General features: G+C 45.1%; 2 protein-coding genes and 1 pseudogene across 3 annotated transcripts in view; all 3 read left to right on the forward strand.

The window, feature by feature from the left end:
• The window catches only part of LOC146355993 (uncharacterized), a 30,357-nt gene extending 19,928 nt beyond the window's left edge, over positions 1-10,429 (forward strand). Inside the window, exon 6 of the mRNA XM_084831523.1 lies at positions 4,121-10,429. Within this exon, the coding sequence (XP_084687649.1) occupies positions 4,121-5,124 (1,004 nt within the window). The 3' untranslated portion in view covers positions 5,125-10,429. The remainder of the gene's footprint in view (positions 1-4,120) is intronic.
• Positions 10,430-10,527: 98 nt separating this feature from the next.
• The window catches only part of LOC146355994 (uncharacterized), a 39,332-nt gene continuing 23,939 nt past the window's right edge, over positions 10,528-25,920 (forward strand). The window contains 3 exon segments of the mRNA XM_084829992.1: positions 10,528-10,887; positions 11,514-11,733; positions 12,531-13,308. Coding sequence (XP_084686118.1) covers positions 12,586-13,308 — 723 coding nt within the window. The 5' untranslated portion in view covers positions 10,528-10,887; positions 11,514-11,733; positions 12,531-12,585.
• Positions 13,359-24,888, forward strand: LOC146355995 (uncharacterized; annotated as a pseudogene). Its single transcript, XR_014787284.1, has 2 exons — positions 13,359-16,422; positions 17,864-24,888. The product of XR_014787284.1 is annotated as an uncharacterized LOC146355995 (transcript).

Below are 25,920 nucleotides of genomic sequence, written 5' to 3' on the forward strand. Positions count from 1 at the left end.
TTCAGCAGTCGTACTGCTCCTCCGGCAGGGCCCATCAAGATCAAGGGAAGGGCATGCTTGCACATGCAAAGAATTTTAGGCCACTGCTTTTGCATCGGTAACTCTATGCTGCATGAGCTCTGGCAGTGGGAAGTCCAAAAGTCATGGATCAAACTCAGCCTGCCGTACACTGCACTTACTACAAGCACAAACACAATCCACAGGAACGAGAGTTCAAGTCTATGAAAAGCCTCACGGTACTTTTCATGGCAAGCCTTTAACAATCCAAAGTTCCAGTCCATGTGCAGAGTGTCTCTAAAAAGTCCAAACAATGATGGATCCAAACAGATGAGGCTTTGGGCAATGAAGACGAGATGTTTCCAGCAAAGGCTCTCTGCCTCTGCTTCAGCTCAAAAGGGGAAGGTGTGACCCTACACCCCTTCCAGATCCCTCGACAGACAAGGGCCTTTAGCCTTTTAGCAGGGCTTCTGACTAAACAGAGCAGCACCACTCAACTCTCCAGCAGTGACGCTTTAACCTGGGTGACTCTTTCTGCAAATTCCACTCTGCCTCTGTCAGGCTCTCACAGATATCTTCCAGCCTCCCTGCCCGCCAAGGCTAAACTAGCGGCGGACAGGGGGTTGGGTGACTCCCCCTGGCTCTGCTGTGAGAACAATGACAGAGATAAGCTCACACAGACTCTGACATTCTAAAAACTGAATAGGCCTAAACTCTTCCAGGCTACTTCTAATCAAATCATGGCTATAACTTACAAGGCTTCACTGCGTTACTGATGCTGGGCTTTTGACATTATCTTTGCTCTCATAACACTTCTTCACTCTAAAAATTTACTCCTCTCCCCTCACAGTTTCTCTGCTTGGTTGCTCAGAGATTGCTGAGGGGAAGCGACTGTCCAAGCTAGGGAGCTTGTAAACACATTGCCAGTGCTTCTGAGCTTTCAATGGCCCTAGTTGGACATCTCAATTTAAGCTATAAAAACAACAAAACCATCTCCTTTGCAAGGAGAAAAGGAGAGCTAAATGACTATGATCCCCTCTGCAAAAGTAAACTTAAAGCTACAAGGCAGTTTTGAATGGCACAGCTCTTAACAGTAACAGAACAACAATTATACTTTTAAATGCTTTTCAAGCAAGGACTAAGGAAACTGAGGCTTGCGTGGGAGGAAAAACTTTTGGGGCTATCTATCACTAAGTAGGCTAGCTAGGGATTTACAACATGACACTCCCCTCTCTTCTTCTTCTCCCGCAACCTGGCACACAAAAGAAAAGTGCTGAAACTCAGGACGCTGCATGGAGATGGGGGTTGCCTTATACTTACATTCTTTATGCAGCCATCAATTTTCTTTGGGAGGCGGCGAGGTGATGCAGGACTTGAAGGTAAAGCTTCACAGTTTGTATTTGTAAATCCCAAGTTTGAAACAAGACACGATGAGGTAAATGGCAACTGAATCTTTGCCTTGTCAGGGGCAACAAATTATTCAGGTGCTTTTTTCCGCTGGGGTCTCAAAAAGGAAAACAGTCTTAGTTTGCAGTTGTAACATCACTTACAGCGTCAGCCAGCTAGCTATGCAGATCTCACTGTTTTTGGAGACAGCTACTATGATATCTTCTTTTTCTCAATCAGGTTGGGTCTCCCAGCTTACACAATTTACTTGCAGCTTGCAGGACCATGGTAGTAGCATTTTGGTTTGGCCAGGAACATGCTGTCCGGTTGCTCGATCTCTTCAGCGCACATGCTCAGGCAGTCTAACACCGGACAGTCAAATTAGTGAGAGTTCTTTATCGCAAGGAATCTCACGGCAAAAGCTTACACACTCTTCAGAAATCGTATAGCTGATGGTCAGTATCTACAGGCTCTATGAAATTCTAGTACAGCTCAAAATTAAATACTGTTACCTTGACAGAGATCTTCAATGTGGTCTCTCCGCTTCATTCTGCCTTGGGACCATCCTCTGATGCACTTCCCACTCTAAGAGGGGTCTAGCCCATGCTCTGGGGGCACTGATTCTTCACTTTACTCCATTCCTTGTCTTCATTTTCTGGGTCTTCATCGTCAGTTTCCACTTCTTAGGGATTTCATCCCAATAGGGCAAGGTGATGATGTTGCTCACTCTGGCACTCTTCGGGCAATTATTCCGACCTCAGCATACCAGTCTAACTGCTAACTCTTCGGCTTCACGCTCCCACGCCTTGTTAGAGGCCAGGCTGTCTTGCAATGTTTCTCTAATTAACAGCCTTAAATCTTCTTTCTCGAGCTCGTCCTTGAGCTTTTCTGCTGTTTTCTCTCTCCATTTTAACTCCTTCTGCCTGACAGTTTGCATTGCTGTCAGCACAAGCCATGCTAGAGTTCCTGCACTCTGCGCCTCTTTAGCTGACCACTTTTCCAGCTGCAGAGATTCCAACGCAGTTTCCAGACCCACTGGTGTGCAGTCCTGCTCAGCCTCTGGGCATGCTCTCGGTCCGCTCAGAACCACTGGGAGTCGGTTTAACACGCCGCCTCCTGCATTCTCCTTCCCGTTAAATCTGAACATAGCAGTATTCTTGGCACCCTGCTTGCTGTGTCAATTGTATTGCCCCTGCCATGGGCTTTGAACTCTTAGGCTAGAGGTGCCAAGATAGGGATAAATCAGATTCAGGTTTACTTACAAGGAGATACTTTATTGAGTAATTTACAGCACACAGGCGTACGCAATGGTTGGATCAGACAGCTTCTCTAAACCCAGAGCCATGGGGTACAATGGGTTTTATACCATACATGTTAGCAGTGAGGCAGCATGACAGCAGCAGGCACCCCCTAGCGTTCATTCCCAGCATAGACCAACAGCACTTGGTTCTCAGCACAGCTACCTGTCGCTTTGAGGTAAACAAACTTCATGTCCCAGGCACATCTTGATTAGATACTCTACTCATTAGTATGGAATGTGCTATGCCGCGCTATCGGCTCATCTTCACATGCTCAGAGGCTTACTAGGAAGGGAATTGCACTAATAATGAACTTAAGGCATTATGGATCTCTAGGCCCCTTTAACACTACAGGTGACTTGGTTATGCTCCTGGGGCCAATACAGTGGGTTGTATCTAAGTGGGAAAGTGAACACCAGCCTTTGCCTCTCCTTTCTTTCCCTTGGTTCCCGCCTCCTCCCTCTCTCTGTCCCTTCAGCCCTGTCCAGTGCCACTGCTGGGACTGTTCAACATGGTAGAATTCAACCCTATTTGTATTACGAAGTATGTTTATCAGTAGACATGCAAATAGGTCCTTCTTCCCATAATGGCCAATGAGATGTCCACAAGCAGGGCCTCAATGCAACACCGATCTCCTGTTCTGGCTGGTCAGCAAATGGTATTCCGTGTCATACTGCCTCTGAACATGGCATTTCCATACAGCCGACATGACTCAAAGCCATTGATAGATGTATCCTCCATGAACTGAATCAATCCCCCTGTAGAACCATCTAAGCTACTAGTCCTCATCACATCCCATGGCAGTGAGTCCCATAAATCTATTGCACATTGTGTGAAGTACTTCCTGTGGTCTATTTTCATTCTACTGGTAATTAACTTGATTGGATGACCCCAAGTTCTAGTATTACATGAGAATAAGAAACGGTTCTTTCTGCCCACTTTATAAACCTGCATCATGTCTCTCCTCAGACAAGGTTAAAAGATAATTTCAAAATAAAATGCAATGAAATATAAAACTACCAGTTAAAACATTTCAAAACCTAGCACCATTATATTAATTTAAACAGCTAACATGAACAATAGAAAACCAATTGGTATAAATCCATTTTCAAGCCCCTTTTAAAACTGAGTTCTGACAAGGCCAAATGCCACTTGGGAAGGAGGGCAAAATATGCAGCCACATATGATACAGCCAACGCTTATATTCAGTCCCTTTCTTAATAGTTCTTATAATAGAATTTGCCTCTAAAAGGTACCTCTTGTTCTTCTTGGTGTTACACTGTCTGAAAACCAGAGCCCCAAATAAAAGGAGGGGGTAGACATGATCATAGAGACCTCGCAGAGAGAGAAATGCCTTAGAAGGAAACAGCAGGCAAAAGGAGGTTATAGGCAACTTGAAATAGTTCACACTGGCAAAATTACTCTCTCTGTCTCTGCAGGTGACAAGAAAGGAAGTCAGCTCAAGACAGAGAATTCCCAGTTTGGAAGAAAGGAGCCAGAGGAAACAGCCAGGACAGCCCAACACATAAGCCCAAGGAATGTGCTGGAGACAGCTGAGATGCACGAGGAAGGAATCGAATCCAAAGAGGAATGGAGAAAGGAGTCAGTGAAGAGAGAGAATGAATGCAATGAGCTCACAGAAGGTCTTCCAGCTGCAATTAGTCAGCCTTCCAAAGGACACAGAAGTGATATAATGCCCTTGCTTTCCAAGTATGGTAGAAGGTATCACTACCCATCAGAACTTGATATGATACATACCTGGGAAGATTATGACGAGCATCCCATGACAGAGGAAACCCTCCAGCAGAATTCATACTCTTATAAACAGAGAACTTTAACAGGTGAGAAAAAGAATGAATATATGGAGAGTCTAAAAATCTTCACTTTTAGACCAGCATTAGTGAGTCACGAGGGAATTCATACTGGAGAGAAACCATACAAATGTTTTCAGTGTGGGAAGACTTTCAGGCAGAGTGGAGCCTTGAGGTGTCATCAGAGAATTCATACCGGGGAGAAACCGTACAAATGCCCTGAGTGTGGGAGAAGCTTCAGTCGAAGTGAAACTTTGAAGAAACATCAGAGAATCCATACTGGGGAGAAACCATACAAATGTTCTTATTGTGGGAAAAGCTTCAGGCAGAGTGCAGCCCTGATGAGTCATCAGAGAACTCATACCGGAGAGAAACCATATGAATGTTCTCAGTGTGGGAAAAGGTTCACTCGGAGTGAAACTTTGAAGAAACATCAGAGAATCCATACTGGGGAGAAACCATACAAATGTTCTTATTGTGGGAAAAGCTTCAGGCAGAGTGCAGCCTTGATGAGTCATCAGAGAACACATACGGGGGAAAAACCATACAAATGTTCTCAGTGTGGGAAAAGCTTCAGCCAGAGTGGAATCTTGATATGTCACCAGAGAATTCATACTGAAAAGAAACTATGAATAAGTTCTGAGTTTGGGAAATTCTTCAGCCAGGGAGATATAAAGAAACATCAGAGATTTCATACTGACCATACAAAAGTCCCTGGTTTGAGAAAAGTTTCAGTCAAAGAGAGCACTTGAAGGATCATCAGAGACCCATGCAGGGGAGGAATCCTTCAAATGCCTTAAGTGGGGGAGAAGCTTCTCTCAGATAGATTGGTTCAACAGATGTGAGGACAGAGACATTATGAATGCCATGAGTGCAGGAAGTGTTTCAGTCAGAAAAGTGCAATGGTTAAGCTTCAGAGAGAATCGCATGAAATATCCGGGGTGTGGTTGGGAAGCAGTTATCAACGTTCCTCATAGGAGGCAATATTATTATTACCACTTAAAGAGAGAAATGACCAAGACTACAAAAACAAGGAAATCCAAACTGCAGTGGACGGGACGCTCTGGGCATTTCTATATGAGGCTTTTATCCTGCACCTTTACTGAGACCTCTGCTTCCAGTTTCTTTGTGGGATTAAGATCGGCTCCTTTACATGTGTGGGGCAGGGGGGGCTCTGTCTTTCTGTATGTTTCATTATACAACCACTAGATGGCATTGTGGTAAAACAGAATTGTGCAATTACACAAGAGGTCTATAACGCATTTTACAGAAAATACCAGACTTTCCTCATTAAGAAAAAAAACTGTGATAATGGGTGGAAAGCACGGGAGAAGACCTGTAGGATGATGACATCATGTAAAGGACCTGCAAAGTACCGTGAGTGAGGAGTCATGAATGCACAATAAAAGCCTTGTGTAGAAAGGCTCTCTGTCTATTGCTTTATTTTTTTGGTTCCCATTCAAGAGCCACCACTGGGTAGCATAAGTATGGCCACAGGGAATGAGGCAGTCGCTTTGCCAATGACTGCCTTCATTTGAAAACAAGAACTGCCAAGCCATCTGCATCCCTTTGGATGACATGTTTTCTTAGAGGTGTGAGCCACAATTTCCAGGGTTGTCATCTGTTAGTAAAGACATGCCCAATAGAGGAAAAGGCTGCATTGCTACCTCTTCACTTATGGGGAGATCATACATCTTGTTCTGATCATCTTCTGTTTTAGAAAGAGATCTTTTGGTGGTTGGAGTGACTGAATACTTTTAATACTTTTGTATCAATAAAGGTTCTGCATATTCTTCTGAAATTGTGGTGGTGTTGAAACAAAACAACAACTAAAATTTCCCCACAGAGTCCCCTCAGTAAAAAGTCTCAGTATTATTATGGGCTATTACACTTCATCCCACCCTCCTTAAATGAGCTTGGGGTGGTATACATGGTTCAATGAAACTACTGATGCTGCTAGCCTACGAAAAGGCTTATTGCTCACCTGCTAATAATGTTGTCAATTTTTCAGTTGGCTTCTGAATCTGTGTCTTTGGGCTTTTCTACATGAGGCTTTTAACCTGCCACTTTACTGAAGCTTCTTATGGATTCTTTGTGGGATTAGGAACAGCTCCTGTACAGACTTTTTTCCCTGGTTTTCTCCTTTTTGGCCTTCCTATATGTTCCATTACATAACCTCTAGGTGGAGTTATGGTATAGTGAAATTGTGCTAATACAGTAGGGTTTCATTCCGCCATTCCCCGATATACTGGAGTTTCCCCATTTAAAAACAAACACACTAAATTTGTTGCAAAGAATGGGAGATGCCCCGGAGGATGACTCCATTGTGTAAAACACCCACAAACTACAGTGAGTGTGGAATCACAAGCACACAATGAATGCTTCTTGTAGAATGGTGTCAGGGTTCCTCTTATGACCTGGACCCCATGAGCAACTCTTTAAGGATTTCTTGCCTCCTTAAGAGCCCTATCTTCATTCTTTTACTTTCCCTTTTCTAATAACTTGAGGTTTTGGCTGTAGGCATGGGGTGACTGACACTCTAGACACAGGGGTTAACCGCAACAGTTTACTGGTAAATTAAAGAAAGCAGATCACAACTAAAGGTATTTACACAATAGAGCTGAGTGATACAAAAGGCATTAAGAGAAAAAAAAGTTGCAAAATGCAAGTTCCTTTAGCCTAGCTATACTTAGACTTCTCCAGGCAGCTTCTTCCTGCTCCCTCTTCAAGGTCTGGTCTCCCAGACTGCTATTACTGGCTCTCTCACTCTCTTCATATACCCTCCTCCCTGAAAACAAAGTACAGTTTCAAACCTGAAGAAATGAAACTTAACTGGGGAAATGAAACTGAAACTTAACTGGGGAAATGAAACCACTCCTCCCAGGGATACACCCTCCCAACAAAAAAACCTGGCCTCTAAACTTGACCTTTTTTCCCTTTGCCTCCATAGGCATCAAACCATGACAAAATGCCCGTTCAACAGGAGCTGCAGATGTAGGAATCGGTAGGTGAAACTTTTCACATCATGGAAATATAAAGTGCATGAGCTGCTTATTGTTGCAGATCAAATTGTTGTGCAGCTTTCACAGTATAAAAAAGTAGCTTGTTAGCAATTCTAGATGCCGACTGGAAGGTCGGCAGGTCAGCAGTTCGAGACCCGAGTGCTGCGTGAGGGAGTGAGCTCCCGTCTTCAGTCCCAGCTCCTGCCAACCTAGCAGTTCGAAAGCAAGAAATTGCAAGTAGATAAATAGGCACCGCCCCGGCGGGAAAGGTAACAGCGTTCCGTGCACCTCGGTGTTCAGTCATGCCGGCCACATGACCACGGAAGCGTCTTCGGACAGCACTGGCTCTTCGGCTTAGAAACGGGGATGAGCACCGCACCCTAGAGTCGGACACAACTGGTTGGGGACACCTTCACAGCTTCAAAACAAACCTAGGCTCACGAAGTCACGAAGAGGTCATAGCTTTCCCTAACTGATGGCCCTGTAGGTTGCACTGATTTCAAAATTGTGGCTGAAACTGAAGAAATGAGCTGGTTCTAGCATGTCTTAGGAGGCCTCAGCCATAGCCCATTAAATGACATTGGATGCTCTAACATCTTTTTACCAGGGTTTCAGAGGTTCAGCCCAAGGAAACTCCTGGGGTGTACATTTCACCAGAACAAAGTTCTTTGTAAGGTTTGTGGACGTTACGTGAGGCTTTTGCCATTGCAGATAGGCACAAGCTTAGACGGCAGTTACATGTTTTTCTGCCTACACTTTTAGAATTCTGGATTTAGAATTCTGAACTATTTGGCCCAAGAGTGAAGCATAAAACTAAGATCTACTACCACAGGTGGTAATGAATATGCTTCCTCTGTTTCATCCAGCCATGGTGGTGGTTCATGGCAAAACATCTGTGAATTATTCGAGAAATGTAGTATCTTCTTCGACTCTGGATACTGAATAGCGACTTCTCCCCACCCAGCGTTCAGGGTAGAGCAGCCCACTCCCAACCCGGTGCCCTACAGGTATTTTGGATTTCACCTCCTAAAGCCTGGCTTCCCCAGTTTGGGGAAGACTGACATAGGCCTCCTGGGACTTTAAAGTCTTCACATACTTCTTGTGGCATTGGCCCACTTCCCCAGACACTCCAAGTCCTGCGTTTGACAAGGCTCTTCTGCTCCAATAAATCTGTACGTCTGCATACAGTATTGTTTTGCATCCTTTTTAGTTGTGATGCACGGGGCTGGGTGGTGGGGAGCTGTAACGATTGTGTCTTCTAGCATGGAGCTGGGTTTTCTTCTGGTCAGCCCCAAGGAAGAAAGAGGAGGAGGAATCTGCACAAGAAAGGCGGGGATCTGTCCTAGCAGAAAGTAGTTGCAACCTTCTGCCGTTCCCCTTCCAGCCAGCCTCCCAGTGCAGCTGGGGGGGTGTCCGGGGCCATCCAGGGCTTCCAGTTGAACTATTTCCCCTCCCCAGACTGAACCCTGTGCAGCCTCCCAAAGGAGCTGAGTAGCCAAGAGAAACATCCAGCCAGTCAAGGCTTATTCTGCCCTCCTCGTAGCTGTCGTTGCTGAGGCAAGAAAGTCCATGACTGCAGGCCAGTTGTTGGTGGAAGGATGTCCTTAAGGCTACACACACACACACACACACACACACACACAGAGTTGGAGAGTTGCAGACATTCCCCCCAAACTTGTAAACCAGCCCAAACTGAGACAGAAGTACCATGTTAAACCAAGTGGTTTAAAACACTTCAGAAACAAAAGGACTGGGAAACTGGGCAGAGAGGAGGGAGCTCTCCTCTAGCTGAGGAGGGCCTTCCTGACTTTTTCCTCTGAAGTCACTTGGATGAGAGGAGCAGATTGGGAGAGGGAAGCAGCTCCCTGAACAGAAACAAACTTTGAAGGGGCACTGAGGCATTTTCAAAGGCAACAGGGAAAAAAAGCCGGCTAGGTCTCCTAGGTGGCTGCTGCTTTGAAATAAATGAATACTGCGGCTCATAACTCCATGAGGATTTCAAACAATCCTCTAGTGGATGGCCCCATTTCAAAACTGGATAAAACACAAGGAAATGAGCTGGAGGTAGCACATAACTATCAGGACTAGTAGCCATTGATAACCTCAAGGAATTTGTCTAACCCCTTCTAAAGCCATTCAAGTTGGTGGCCATCACTATGTCTTGTGGTAGGAAATTCCATTGTTTAACTGTGTGCTGTGTGAAATACTTCCTTTTATCTGTCCTGAATCTTGTCCATAACGGATTTTATCTGTGCATAAGGGATTCATAATAAATTATATTTACCTAACCATTTCACCTGGTCTTAATTTTGGCCTAATAGGCCATTATAACATTAGGAACGGGGGGAACAAAATGTTGTTATGACGATGAGGATATATAAGCATACATAGGTTCTCCGCTGGGCAGCCCTGATCCTCGGAGGGTTTCATCAGAAGTAGGTCCCACTGGATTCAAAGGAGACTTCTTGAGTCGTGTCCGACTCTTCGTGACCCCATGGACCACAGCACGCCAGGCCTTCCTGTCCTGCGCTCTCTCCCGGAGCGTGCTCAAGTCCATATTCGTTGCATCGGTGATGCTATCCAGCCATCTCATCCTCTGCCGTCCCCTTCTCCGTTTGCCTTCAGTCTTTCCCAGCATCAGGGTCTTTTCCAGGGAGTTTTCTCTTCGCATTCGGTGGCCAGAATATTGGAGCTTCAGCTTCGCATCTGTCCTTCCAATGAGCAGTCAGGGCTGACCTCCTTTAGGATGGACTGAGTTGAGCCAAAGGAGACTTACTCCCAAGTGAGTCTGCGCAGGACTTTGGCACGCGCGCAGCCCTCGGTCCTACACGCCTCCTGGGACCGTAGCGGGCCCACGCGCTCCTTGCGGCTTCGCCCGCGTCCGCAGACGCCTCCGAGCCGCGCATCCGGCGAACACGGCCGCAAGCGGCGGGAGCAGCCCGTCGCGCCCCCTAGACGCGCCGGGGCTGCAGCTCCCGCGTGGCCCAGCTGGGGGCAGCCCTGCGGAGCGTCGTCCGCCTCTGCGGCGAGACCATAGACGAGGAGGAGGAGGAGGAAGCCGCGGGGAGAGGCGGGATCTGGCGGGGAGAGCGGAGCTGTGCGCCCCCGCGCCCTCTTCCAGCCAGGCAGCCGCCCAGTCCAGCAGGGAAGGGTCCCGAGCTCATCCGGGGCTCCGGCTGGGCCTTCCGCGCCGGCTGAGCGCCGTGCAGCCGCCCGTCCGAGAGCCAGCCCGCCAGCCAGCCCAGGGTCGCGCCGGCCTCCTCGTCGCTTCCGGTAGGATGTCGGAGCTGCCTTTCTCTCTGTTGCTGCCGCGGAAAGCGCTCTGCGTGGCTGCACGCCAGGGGCTGGAGCAGGTCTCCCTTTAGGGCCGCAACCCCACACACACATGTAGAAGTAAGACTTGCTTCCGAGCAGCCTTAGAAAGCACTGCAGTGCAAGTTACTCTGCCTCACACCCCACCTGCGATACTGGGGAAAGAGCCCTGCGCTGGTTTCTTTGCTTCTAGAAAAGGCCTTGCTAAGGGGTAGTGGCTTAGGGCGCAATCCTATGCATGGGTAGGCAGCAAAGTAAGTTCTGCAGCTCCCAGCATTCCCCAGCCAGCCATGCTGGCGGTGGAATGCTGGGAGTCGCAGAACTTCGTTCTGTGCAGACATCCATAGGCTTGCATCCTTTGGCCTGCTTCTAGAAGAGCAGGTGCAGTAATGTCATAGAAAACGCTCTACTTACAAATGTGCCATTACCTTTTTCTCCTTGCCCTCTTGGAAGGGAAGAGTGGCTTTGTTACAAATCTTCTGTTAAATTTGTGCTTGCGATCTTTGAACCAGGGATTTCGAGGGTCATGGACCTGTTAGCTGCTCTCTCGCTCTCCTTGAACCCGTATAGTTATGTATGCATATAGGCTGTTCATATGGGGAATTATGCAAATATATCTTTTGAGGTGGTCTGTCCGAATTGCGTGCTCGTGTCTCCTTTTTCCCCTCCTAGTATTTTCAGCATACAGTTCTGTCTTTTTCACTCAGAGAGAAACTTCTCTTCCAAGTCAGGATTATCTCAAAGGAAGGACTTTGGACTGCAGCTTTTGTTACCAAGTAAATCTCATCACTCCTGACTCAACCCGGAGTGCTAGAAGACCAACCAAGAAGGTTGAAGCCTGGGCTTTTCCTCCTCTGTGTTTCTAACAAGACTTCACAGAATTGAGAGCAAAGAATTTTGCATAGAATCAACCTTCCAACTTGCTCTGTAAGTCTAGATTTCTCCCCACTTTTTAAATGTTGGGGATATCATAACAGGCTTCAACTGCTTTTTGTGCAGACAAACTTCCAGGTTCAGAACAATGAGATGTAATATTTCACATTGGGATCAATTATGTCCAGAACGTTCAATGAACATATTCCAGTGGACTTCAAACCTATTCTGTCTTTTTTCTTGGTCATAACAGTCAAATCCCAGTCAAATTTTAAGCAACCAGTCCTTTAGTGCAGGTAGATTTTGAGACCGAAAATATTTTATATATAATAACCTTGCCAGAATAAACATGTAACCTCCCAGTTCTTTGTGTATTCGGTGAACTGTACTTGGTGAACTGATATCTCTGTGTAAGTTTTTTTTTTTAAAGGAAGCTGAATGTTATGTAATCTCATACTGTACAATCTTTTCTTTTAAAATTGTGATTTTTCTCCAGTATCTTTTAGGTGATACTTTTGGGGGGACTTCCACTGGGTAGACTGGTGACTTAAAAAATCTTCATTATTGCTGGAATCAATACCAGCTTGTAATGATCTTACAGTCATTTCCTCTTATCGTTCTCTCACCATTTTGACTTTGGTTCCAAAGATTCTCCCAAATATCCATAGGATTATTTTTACTTATATTTTGCAGCTGTTTGCAAATGATAATGAAATCTTTCACTTCTTCTGCCCCAGTGCCATATGTTAAAAGGAGTTTATAAAGCTTGGACATGAAATTTCTGAAGTTTTTCAAAATTATTTTTTAAAACTGTTATGTCTCTTAAATATTGGTTATCTCTTCTACTAAAGGTGATCCAGTTTGAAAAATTCGAGATTTGATTGGGTAGAATCAGGAGAGAAAGTGATGAAGGAAGAAGCATCTGCATGCCCAGAACTTGAAGGACAAGTCAGAGCAGAAAAAGCCACCAGTGCCGTTCAGCCAGAATATCTGACGGAGCAATGGGGAACGTCACAAGATGGCAAAGGGAAACCATCCAGGGGGATGCAAGAGCACTGGGAAGCCCAATGGCAGGAGTTGCTGAAGGCACTGCAGCCCATTCACACAGGAGGGGAAAACCCAATGATATCGGAGATGGCCCCTTGGGAAGATGCCAAGGCCTTTCTGGCCTCCTTCGAGCAGGTGGCCAAGGCCTGCCAATGGCCTAGAGGAGAGTGGGCAGCCCGGCTCCTGCCAGCACTGAGTGGAGAAGCAGAACAGGCCTTTCGAAGCCTGGAAACCAGGCATCAGGAAGACTATGGGAAAGTGAAGGCCGCCATCTTGCGAGCGGAAGCCCTGAGAATGGAGGTGCAGCGCCAGCACTTCAGGCAATTCTGCTGCCAGGAGGTGGAAGACCCCCGAAGGCTTCACAGCCAGCTCCAGGAGCTTTGCTGCCAGTGGCTGAAGCCGGAGAGACACAGCAAGGAGCAGATCCTGGAGCTGCTGATCCTGGAGCAGTTCCTGGCTAGCCTGCCGCCGGAACTGCAGAGCTGGATCCGAGCAGGAGGGCCGGACACCTGCTCCCAGGCTGTAGCCCTGGTGGAGGACTTCCTGATGAGCCAGCGAGAGGCTGAGACAGGGAAGTGGCAGGTGAGGTTTTACTATTTAAGTCCCAGAATGTCTAAAGGAGGTGGAATGTGAATTAGGCTTTTGGAATAATCTTAACTCATTCAGTTAAAAATTGATAACACCTAGAAAAGGCTGAAACCTTCTCTACCAGCTTAACTTTATCAATTGAATGCCATTCCAAATCAGAGCATTTCAAACTTGTAGTGTTGCTACACACAAGACCTATCTTTACACCATTATCAGCATTATTAGATTAATTAATATATTTTATTTAATATAAGTATATCCTGCCCTAGTGCAGAATGTTTTGATGTAGTAAATATTATGTTTCAGTAATTGAACTCATACATATTCATTGTTTCCTATTATACGTATTCACCAATTTATCACCGTTTCCACATATTCGGCTACTACAATATATGACGAGGTCCAAATATGCATCTTCTACAGTTCCTTTCCAAAACGAAGTACAATCATTTGTTAGTAGTCATTAATCATCATTAATTACCATTTCTTAATGATGACTCTATAATAATCTTTCATACTGCTCATTCTCTGTGATTCCTGTAGAAGTTTTCAGTGTTTCTGTGCAGTATATATCTCCCTTATTCTCAAAATAACTCTGTAACTTGGCTTATGGATGCCATATTTTACTTTCGGCTGGACGACTGTGCCTTTAAGACAGCGGTGGGAGGGCCATATTCCAATTGGGAAAAGTCTCAGGGGCATATTCCAGCTTGGGAGCGCAAGGAGAAGGTGGATGGATCCAAAAGCCATTTATTTATTACTTATTTTATTTTATTTTATTTTATTTAAGGTGCAATCCTATTCATGTTTATTACTATTATTTATTACATTTCTGTACTGCCCCATAGCTGAAGCTCTGTGGGAGGTTTGCAGAGATTAAAACTTTAAATACAATATGCAGAGTTTAAAAGTCATTTATGTAAAACACACATACAATATATACAACAATTCTGAACAGTCAGCCATAACCAAAGATCCAGGACTGATCATATGCTGCCAAACATTGGTCACACATTTGGTAGAAGCGGAGGCTATATTGAGAAATGAGTTGGGAAGCAAGAAGCACACAAATGAATTTCCTGCCAAGCAGCCAGAGATGGGAGAAACTATTCTTAACCACACCAGCCATGGCAAGCAAGCAGGCTAGATGAGAAATAGGTTCACCATGTTTTAGACAATTTAAATGAATTAATTCATGAAGACAAAAATTTACTGCACTTTATAAATCCACCTTCCACAACACATCGGAGTTTGTGTAGGGGAAAATGCTTAAGGGCAGCTCACAAAGGGAGAAGAGATTTTAATCCACCCCACCCACAGAACTGAACTTAAAATAATTTGTGCAGGGGAAAATGCTAAAAGTTAACCCACAAAACAAAGAGGGAAATGATACCGCCACAACCAAGCACCCCATAACTAAAAAAATAAATCCAGTTAAGACTAGATCAACTATGAGTCAAGGCAAACAGCAGTTGCAAGCAACAGAAGCATCAACACAACATAACAGTATAATTGTCAGGGACACAAAGAAAATTCCCTGGCTGGAACGGAGGTGGCTGCAGTGTCTTGGGCCCAGCATGGTGCCTGACTGCTTCCAAACTGGCAGTCTCTGCAGCTGCGATTGGCTAGTTTGCGATTGCTTTCAAACCGGCTGCATCAGATCGGCTAATTTGACTCGTGAGCCATCCGGTGACTCAGAGTGAGCTGCGGTATGCCAGGCGCCCTCACTGACGCCTGGCACAACCCATTCAGTGGGAAGGATGGGGTCATATCTGGTTGGCTGTCTGGGAGGCAGCAGGAGTCTGAGCTTTGGCATTTTTTTTGGTAATTGCCCAGTTTTGGAGGCGCATGCCCTGCAGGAAGCCTTTCCCCATTCCTTTTACTGGGGAATGGTTTTGCGTATGCGTACGCGTGTGCAATTCAGAAAATGGAGCTGCGAGATCAGGAGTTCCTTCCCAGTCTGCAATACAGCAGCAGGAGCCAGTGCAAAGGTGCCATATTGCATCAGAATCACTCAGGAGAAGCTGAACCACCTGCGCCTGAGTGAGGCCACCTGTCATGCAGGGGATGTGGGTTTTTTTCATGCGGGCAGGGTACAGGCTCTGTATTGGATTTGGTTTTGGAAGAATGATGGGCAGGCAGGCAGGCAGGCAGGCAGGCATGAATTTACCTAGAGTCATACGCAGTATTTAATGATTTAGAGCATAAGATTTAGAGCATAAGCACACCAATTTGCTAGAGTGGTTGGCACTTTTTAATGATTTTAGAGTTGGTTCTCATAGCTGTATTCACATACAGGGAAGGCCACGTGTTTTGCTACTAACAGAAACTATCAGACAATGCACAGTAGTTGCTTTGCACAGCTCTGTACAGTCTACTTTCTGAACTGAGAAGGGAGCTCCTTTCTCTGTCCCAAGAGGGAAAGGCCTCGGTAAAGAGAGGGTGGGGCAGCATGGGTGTGCCTCCTGACAGTTTTCTAGCTCAGTGGGGCTCGCTCTATAAAATCCTGAGCAAATTGGCCTGTTACCTATTCTTGTCTGAGAGGGGAAGGTGCACCACCTGCTCAGATAACCAGCCCCATTGGATGGCGTCCATCACCTCCCCGGGAACCAGGGTGACTGAACTGAGAGTTAAGGATGGGTAAGCTTTCTTTGCTTTTGTTTTGCCTCACTCCATTTTCCATCAATAAACTCTATCATGCTTTCCCACAAGTGGAGGCATGTTGTTATTCTCGAATCTGGTTAGTGTAGGTCCTGGCTGGACCAGGCCCCAGTTTTAGAGAGACCCCTGTCCCCCGCACATTGACTGGCACCACGACTGAGTAGTGGGGCAATTTTCTCTTTTTATTTGTTTCACTGAATATTTAATGGTGGACTGATCATTGCAAACTTAATCGTTTGGACAGGGGTGGCCGTGTAAGTTTTGCTTGCTTTCTTCTGCAACAGTATCTGATGGCGGCTGTCTTGTTTTGCTGTCTGCAGGAACCGATGGACCCCAAGGAAACTAGCCTGTCTTTGCAAATAGTCAAGCAGGGTTTGACCCAGCCAGGCCAACAGACCATAGTCTGGCAAGTCCTGCAGGAGGATGGTGGGGATGTTGATTCTTTGGGTAAGGAGCTCTTCTGCTCAAGTCCACAAAATCCAGTACGCATCATAGAATCATAGAATAGTAGGGTTGGAAGGGGCCTCTAAGACCGAGTCCGACCCCCTGCTCAATGCAGGAATCTATCAGCAGATCCGATTGCTGTTTGTAGCATTGAAAAGAGCTGATAGGCAGAAAGACCGGTCCTGTTTGAAATCCTGAATACATGTAGAAACAAGACGTAGTGGGTTTTATTCCATTCCCAGTTATTTGAACTGGAATACAGATAAAATGTTGGGAAGGCGTATGGAAAAGTGGCAATATGGGCTGCATCTGAGTGGGATAGTGAATGCCAGCCTTTGCCTCTCCTTCCTTTCCCTTGGCTCCCGCCTCCTCCCTCTTCCCATCCCTTCAGCCCCTCAGCCCCGTCCAGTGCTGCTGCTGGGACTGTTAAACATGGTAGAATTCAACCCTTTTTGTATTCTGAAGTATATTTATTGGTAGACATGCCAATAGGTCTGAGATAAGGGTGAGGATAGGTGTAATGGCTGCTGATGTCACAAAGTCCTGCTTCCCGTAATGGCCAATGAGATGTCCACAAGCAGGACTTGAATGCAACGCTGTTCTCCTGTTGTGGCTGGCCAGCATATGGTATTCCGTATCGTACTGCCTCTGAATATGGCATTTCCATACAGCCGACATGACTCAAAGCCATTGATAGATGTCTCCTCTATGAACTGAATCAATCGCCCCATCTAAGCTACTTGTCCTCACCACATCCCATGGCAATGAGTCCCATAAATCTATTGCACATTGTTTGAGGTACTTCCTGTGGTCTATTTTCGTTCTACTTCTAATTAACTTGATTGGATAATCCGAAGTTGTAGTATTACATGAGAAGGAGAAACAGTTATTTCTATCCACTTTCTTCACACCACGCATGGTTTTATAAACCTGCATCATGTCTCTCCTCAGTCAAGGTTAAAAGATAATTTCCAAATAAAAGAAAATATAAAACTACTGGTTAAAACATTTCAAAGCCTAGCACCATTATATTAATTAAAACAGCGAACATGAGCAATTGGAAACCAATTGGTGTAAATCCGTTTTCAAGCCCCTTTTAAAGGTGAATTCTGACAGGCCAAATGTCACTTGGGAAGGAGGGCAAAAATATGTGGCCACACATAAAAGTGTTATCATACTGCCAACATTTATATTCAGTCCCTTTCTTAATAGTTCTTATAATAGAATTTGCCTCTAAAAGGTACCTCTTGTTCTGCTTGGTGTTACACAGTTTGAAAACCACAGCCCCAGATAAAAAGAGGGGGTTGACATGATCATAGAGACAGAAAGAAACATAGATCTAGCAGAGAGATAAATATCTTGGAAGGAAATGCCGGGCAAAAGGAGGTTACGGGCAACTTGAAAGGAATTCACATAGGCAAAATTATTCTCTCTGTCTCTGCAGGTGACAAGAAAGGAAGTCAGCTCAAGACAGAGAGTTCCCAGTTTGGAAGAAATGAGCCAGAGGAAACAGCCAGGACAACCCCATACATAGGCCCAAGGAATGTGCTAGAGACAGCTGAGATGCATGAGGAAGGAATCGAATCCAAAGAGGAAAGGGGAAAGCAGCCAGTGAAGAGAGAGAATGAATGTAATGAGCTCACAGAAGGTCTTCCAGCTACAATTAGCCAGCCTTCCAAAGGACACAGAAGCAATAAAATGCCCATGTTCTCCCGGTATGGTAGAAGGTATCACCACACATCAGAACTTGATACGATACATACCTGTGAAGATTACAGTGAGCATCCCATGTCAGAGGAGACCCTCCAGCAGAATTCATATTCTTATAAACAGAGAACCTTAACAGGTGAGAAAAAATATGAATGTCCTGAGAGTCGGAAAATCTTCACTTTTAGACCAGCATTGGTGAGTCACCAGGGCATTCATACTGGAGAGAAACCATTCAAATGTTTTCAGTGTGGGAAAACCTTCACACAGAGTGGAGCCTTGAGGTGTCATCAGAGAATTCATACTGGGGAGAAACCGTACAAATGCCTTGAGTGTGGGAGAAGCTTCAGTCGGAATGATACTTTGAAGAAACATCAGAGAATCCATACTGGAGAGAAACCATACAAATGTTCTTTTTGTAGCAAAAGCTTCAGGCAAAGTGCAGCCTTGATAATACATCGAAGAACTCATACCGGAGAGAAACCATATGAATGTTCTCAGTGTGGGAAAAGCTTCAGGCAGAGTGGAACCTTGATGTGCCATCAGAGAACACATACAGGGGAAAAACCATACAAATGTTCTCAGTGTGGGAAAGGCTTCAGCGACAAAAGAATCTTGATATGTCACCAGAGAATTCATACTGAAAAGAAGCTATGAATAAGTTCTGAGTTTGGGAAATTCTTTAGCCAGGGAGATTTAAAGAAACATCAGAGCTTTCATACTGATCATATGAAAGTCTTCTGTATGAGAAAAGGTTCAGTCAGTGGGGGAGCACCTGAATGGTCATCAGAGACTCCATGCAGGGGAGGAATCATTCAAATGCCTTGAAATTTCTGAAACAGCCCCCAGGGCACAATTTCCAGGTTTGACATCTGTTAGGAAAGACATGCCCAATAGAGGAAGTGGCTGCATTGCTGCCTCTTCGTTTATGGAGAGAGGATTCATTTTGTTCTGAATGTCTTCTGTTTTAGAAAGGAGATCTTTTCGTGGTTGGAGAGATTGAATAGTTTTAATACTTTTCTGTCAATAAAAGTGGTGGTGTTGAAACAAAACAACTAAAATTTCCCCACAGAGTCCCCTCAATATAAAATCTCAATACTATTATGGGCTATTGCACTTCATCCCACCCTCCTTCAATGAGCTTGGGGTGGTATACATGGTTCAATGAAACTACTAATGCTGCTAGCCTACAAAAAGGCTAATAATGTTGTCAATTTTTCAGTTGGCTCCTGAATCTTGTTTGGGCTTTTCTACATGATGCTTTTAAGCTGCCACTTTACTGAGGCTTCTTCTTCTGGATTCTTTGTGGGAATAAGTTTGGGTCCTCTACAGACTTTTTTTCTGGGTTTTCTCCTCAGCCTTTCTATATATTCCATTACATAACTTCCAAGTGGCACTGTTGTGTAGTGGAATTGCATGAATACAGTAGGGTTTCATTCCGCCATTCCCCGATATACTGGAGTTTCCCCAATTAAAAAAACCCCACTAAATTGGTTGTGAAGAATGAGAGATGCCCTGGAGGATGACGACGTATAAAACACCTGCAAACTACAGTGAGTGACAAATCACAAGTGCACAATAAATGCCTCGTGTAGAAAGGCCCTTTCAACAGAAGGTACGGGTGCAGAAATCAGCAGATAAAGGTTTTCACATCATGGGAACATAAAGTGCATGAGCTGCTAATTGTTGTGTAGCTTTAACTGTATGTTAGGGCCGCGGTGGCTTAGTGGTTAAGACGCTGAACTGCAGACTGGAAGGTCGGCAGGACAGCAGTTCGAGACCCCAGTGCCGCGTGACGGAGTGAGCTCCCGTCTTCAGTCCCAGCTCCTGCCAACCTAGCAGTTCGAAAGCAAGAAATTGCAAGTAGATAAATAGGTACCGCTTCGGCGGGAAAGGCAACAGCGTTCCGTGCACCTCGGTGTTCAGTCATGCCGGCCACATGGCCACGGAAGCGTCTTCGGACAGCGCTGGCTCTTCGGCTTAGAAACGGGGATGAGCACCGCACCCTAGAGTCGGACACGACTGGTTGGGGACACCTTTACCTTTACCTTTTTTAACCGTATAAAAAGTAGCCTGTTAGGTCTTCTAGATGGCTACAGCTTCAAAACAAACAAACCTAGCCTCACGATGTCACAAAGAGGTCATAGCTTTCCCTGGCCCTGTAGCTGCATTGGTTTCAAAATTGTGGGTGAAACTGAAGAAATGAGCTGGTTTTATGCATGTCTTAGGAGGCCTCAGCCATAGCCCATTAAATGACATTGGACACTCCTCTTTCTTTTTATCAGGGGTTCAGTCCAAGGCAACCCCTGGAATGTACATTTCACCAGAACAAAGTTCTTTGTAAGGTTTGTGGAAGTTACGTGAGGCTTTTGTCGTTGCAGATAGGCACAAGCTTAGACGGCAGTTACATGTTTTTCTGCCTACACCTTTAGAATTCTGGATTTAGAATTCTGAATTATTTGACCCAAGAGTGAAGCATCAAACTAAGATCTACTACCACAGGTGGTAATGAATATGTTTCCTCTATTTCATCCAGCCATGAAGTATGTTCTTTCTCCATGGAGGTGGTTCATGGCCAAACATTTTTGAATTCTTTGAGAAATCCAGCATTTTCTTCTACCTCAGGATACTGAACAGGCACTTCTTCCCACCAGGTGTTCAGGGTACTTCTCAAGGAAGAGGGCTCAGGTATTTAGTCTGTTTTCTTCACTGTAAAAGTAATGATATTTCTCAAGACTGTATTGCAGGCCTTGTAGCAAGGGGATTGTCTGGCTTTCATAGATCTTACAGAACTGTATAATAGAATAGAAGGGTTGGAAGGATGGTCTATAAGACCATCGAGTCCAGCCCCCAAAATGTATAGTTATGTTCTCCTCTAGGAGCTTCACAGGCATCTCAGATGTGCTTAGGGAAGCAGATATTGAGCCACTGCATTTCCATTCCAAATCTGTTCTGAGAGGTTTGTTTTTTGCTTCTTTTTCTTTCTCCAAAGCTAATAGTCTCTCTAGTAACCCTCTTGCATCTGTAGGGGATTCACATTAAATTATATTTACCTAACCATTTTGTGTGGTTTTAATTTCAGACTAAAAGGGCATTTTTACATTAGGAAGGGGAGGATCTTCTAATAATTCTAGTGATAATGATAATTATCTATAAGCATGCATAATTTTCCAGCTGTGCAGCCCTGCTCTTATGATAGGGATGTCCACTGCTGGGAAATCTGGTTCTTTTTTGGCTCCACAGAGATCCACATTGTATTCAACCCTGCTGTTGTATTCCAGTCAAGCTCCGGGTGATACCCCAAATTCTGGGAACTTTCGGGGGGGGGGGGTCTTTGTGTTGAGCTGGTATCCTTTGCTTATTCAATCAGTACTCCATTTCTCTATGAATGAGAGATGATAACCACCCACTGCTCAACCATCAATGTACCAGCTCTGTTTTTTTGCTGAGATATATGACCAACTGACAAAATGGAAATAATTTATTTTGTTTTGTTTTTGTACTTAGGACACAAATGGCAAAAGTCATTCTACTACTCCACTTCAAAATTCATGGGGAGAGGAGTAGCCCATTCCTCCCCAGCCACAATCCTGACTGAAATTAGTTCTCGCAGGTATGTCCCTTTGATATCAATGGGACATGTTGTTCTAGGTGTAAATGCAGTGTGCAGAAGTGCCTTTTTTTATCAAGCCAAAGTTATCTTTCAGCAATAAAAATACCATCATATATTTTTCCATATCACCCTCTCCTCAAATGTCACTGGATGTCAGAAGTGGTTACATAAGCAAAGCCACTGCAGCCAGCTAAAACCACCAGCGCCTGTGTGTATGCGGGGATGGGGGGATTGACAGCAAAACTGAAGCCCACCCACACCCCCTTTTGGCAGTGCAGGGAAGGCTGGAATTTCATAACTCTGCACCCTTTTATTTACGTTGCGATCCTATGTATGTCTACCCAGCAGTAAACCTATCAACTTCAATGGGACTTACTCCTGGATAACTATACTATATACACTGTATAGGATTGCAGCCTAAAGGTGCCCTTGTATGTGGGGGCAGGGGGAAAAGAGAAAAATTAACACAGAGACATGTGGTGCTATCTTCAGGAGAACTATGTGGTGATCCCCAAGCAGGATGGAGTCAGCTTCCCTCCTCTACCTTAACTTCTTTTGGAGGGGGGAAGATAAGAATGTAAGAAGAGTTCTGCTGGATCAGACCAAGGGCCCATCTAGTGCAGCAATTTGAAAAATGCCTCCCTATCCACATTCTCCACACCATGCATAGTTTTGTACATCTCTGTCATGTGATGGTAGAGAGATGAGTGTGGTGTACTCATTAGCGTGTTGGACTGGAACTTGGAAGATCCAGGTTCTGGTCCTCACCTGGCCATGAAGCTCACTGGGTGACTTTGGGCCAGTCACTGACTCTCAGCCTAACTTACTTTGCAGGATTGTTGAGAGGACAAAATGGAGGGGAGGACCATGTAAGGTGCCTTGGTTTTTTTGCAAGAGGAAAAAAGGCAGGATGGAAATGTAAGAAATACATAAATCAATGACAGAGTTCCTCCCTCTCCCCCTGAATGCCCAAGAAGGAAGGTAATTTAACTGCCTTTTTATAGCGGGTGAATTACAAGATAGGAGATAATGATTTTTCTAACTCGGATCTTAATTTTTTTTCCAAGTTTATGTCTTTGCTGCTACTTTTTGTTTTCTGGTAGACACACTACTGGCCAATCCCAGCTATAGGAAACTCCTGGATTCCTAATTTTTTTTTTTTATTAAACTGAAATAACTTCCAACGGGGAAGACCCCCAAAAGGTGTAACACACACAGAAGAGTTAACACACCCAAATAGCAGGTGTTCTACCACTGCTGTGACTTTATTCATTGCTAAAAACACAAAAAGGTTCAGGAACAGGTTCTTCTTTTTAAAATGGAACTGGTAATCTGGAGATTATGGCTCATTCCCAGCGGGTCAGTAGGCCCTCCTTGCCTCTTCCTGCAGATGGCCATGAGCATGGATGAAATTTGGAATGGCTGTCCTCGTAATGTGATAGTTAGCCATAAGTAGGGCATGAGTGCAACAGCACCCTCCCACCCAAGTTCCCCAGCAATTGGTGTGCATAGGCATACTGCCTCTGATACTGGAGGTAGCATATGGCCATCAGGACCAGTAGCCATGACAATTCTGCTGTGTAGTCCAGTGTTGTTGGTGTTTTAGGAAAATGAAGATGGGTCTGTGAAATTGATTCTAGCAGCACTGCAACTGATTAAGAGTTAGAATGGTTTGTTGTGATATATACTGTTATGTGGTTGGGGTCAGTTTAAATTATCTCCATTCTAAGACAAAGATAGAGCTGCTTTTGTCTTGCTGGGCAGAAAATCCCTCAGCAATGGAGGAGGAGAGATCTTTGGTTTTGACCACTGGCTGTGCTGATTGGGGCTGATGGGAATTGAGGTCTGGGACATCTAGAGGGCACCGGGTTGGCGGAAGACTCATATAATCAGTCTGAGAGAGCTGGGTCAAAAAGGCAGCCTGGGTAGTAGAAACAGGAGACAAAGTGCTACATCCTGGCTTGTGGGACATTCCTGCTCTGGGTTATTCCCCCTCCCGTTTCCACCTGTTGAAACTTAAAACAAAAAACAAAAAAAACCAGGACACGTGTCTGAGCTTTGCGCAGTTATCCCCACTGAATCCCAAACCTTCAGCCCTTTTACTTTGTGTCAAGGAGATAGAATAATAGAATCATAGGGTTGGAGGGTGCCTACAAGACCTTCGAGTCCAACCCCCTACTCAGTGCAGGAGGCCTGATTCCCAGGCGGTGTCCCATCCAAATACTAACCAGGGCTGACTCTGCTTAGCTTACGAGATCAGGCACAGTTGACTGGTTTCCTTTAACCAATACAGGAGCAGTCACCGGAAAACAGACTTATCTATTTGGTCGCGTTAATAAATCAAACCGACATGTGGGACGGATGGATAGACAGATAACAACTACAATGTTACGAAGTACAAGACGAGTCATATATATTATTAATTAATCATCCTATACTTAGTCCTAACCTACCCCTTCTAAACCCTTCTCCCCAACCCCCTTCGCTAGATGTACATTCACTGAATCCCAACCCTTAAACGGTCAGTTCTCTCCTTTTAAGCCCCTTAGAATTCTCATGCACAAGCCCCTCCCACCTTTCACTCCCACACCAACATTCTATTAACTCTAACTTACCTGGATTATATTTGCAATTCAAACACAAACATTTACAGTATCATGCATAGGTTACACCCACCCACTCTGGCTGTTTTGGATCTGAGAAGGGGAAAGACTTTCTGTACTGATGGACCCCTCTCTTACAAGGGCCCCACCCCACCCGCATTACTAATAGGCTGCCTCCATGGACTGATCCTCTCCTGAACACTCTTCTAGGCTGTCTTGCTGCTCAGGAAGAATCTGTGCCCCATTCCTAAGGTCTCCTCCCTTAAGCCCAGCTCTAGAAATAATACTTTTTTTAAAAAAAAGATGGTCCTTTGGATTTTCTTGCCCAAAGCCCAGAAAACACAGAACTTAACAAAATCTTCTGAATATCCTACGAAGATGGGGGGTAATGCAACTCTGAGTGCAGGGAAGGTTTGGGGGAGAATTTCCAAGCAGTGCAGCCAAATGTTTTGTTGTTTATTCGGTCAGTCGCTTCCGACTCTTCGTGACTTCATGGACCAGCCCACGCCAGAGCTTCCTGTCGGCTGTTGCCACCCCCAGCTCCCCCAAGGTTGAGTCCGTCACCTCCAGAATGTCATCCATCCATCTTGCCCTTGGTCGGCCCCTCTTCCTTTTGCCTTCCACTCTCCCTAGCATCAGCACCTTCTCCAGGGTATCCTGTCTTCTCATTATGTGGCCAAAGTACTTCAGTTTTGCCTTAAATACCATTCCCTCAAGTGAGCAGTCTGGCTCTATTTCCTGGAGCATGGACTGGTTTGATCTTCTTGCAGTCCAAGGCACTCTCAGAATTTTCCTCCAACCCAGCTACCTCATACAGCTTTTAATGACTCTGCTAGATGTAGTGTGAAAGTGGGCGTTCCTCATTTTGTTTGTACAGAAACACCAGGAAAACGCCTGCCAACTATATGGATGAGTGTTGTAACGCAGTACACTTCCCCAACCAGTCCATAGAGTCATTTCATTTGGGAACCATTTCAGCTCAGTCAGGAAGTTTTGTCACTCCTGTTAGGGGGTGTTGTTTGCATATACTGGTGACTGGATTGAACTTTGTACATGCTTAGACATTACACCTCCAGGATGGTTTAGCCTCAACTCTCTGAAGATTGGACATGCTGCTTCTTGGCATCTGTCCTGATTTCAATATGTGTGGTGTAAAGAAGTTGGTATCACAATGTAATAAGAATTCTCATCTTAAGGTGAATACAGAAATCCAAGTCTATCCAAGCTATTCACCAATGCTAACATGGACTCTCCTAGTACTTAGTAAAACATATTACTATTATTCCCCTTCCCTCTCCTTTGTTTTCCCTCACCTTGTGTTGGTTTTGTAAACAAGATGACCCACTTGACTGGGTCATCATGTTTACCAAGGCAGTCATTTTTAGGTAGAAAGCCCTTTGTTATTGTTCAGTCATTCAATCATGTCCGACTCTTCGTGACCCCATGGACCACAGCACGCCAGGCCTTCCTGTCCTCCGCTCTCTCCCAGAGTGTGCTCAAGTTCATTGAAAGCCCTTAGTAACATGCTGTTGCTCTCAGCCAGAAAGTCCAAGAATCAGCTCAGCTCTGAACAGAAGG

Source organism: Heloderma suspectum, chromosome 2 (assembly GCF_057233095.1).
Source record: "Heloderma suspectum isolate Gila_16-S chromosome 2, 16-S_ref, whole genome shotgun sequence".
Taxonomy (NCBI): Eukaryota; Metazoa; Chordata; class Lepidosauria; order Squamata; family Helodermatidae; genus Heloderma; species Heloderma suspectum.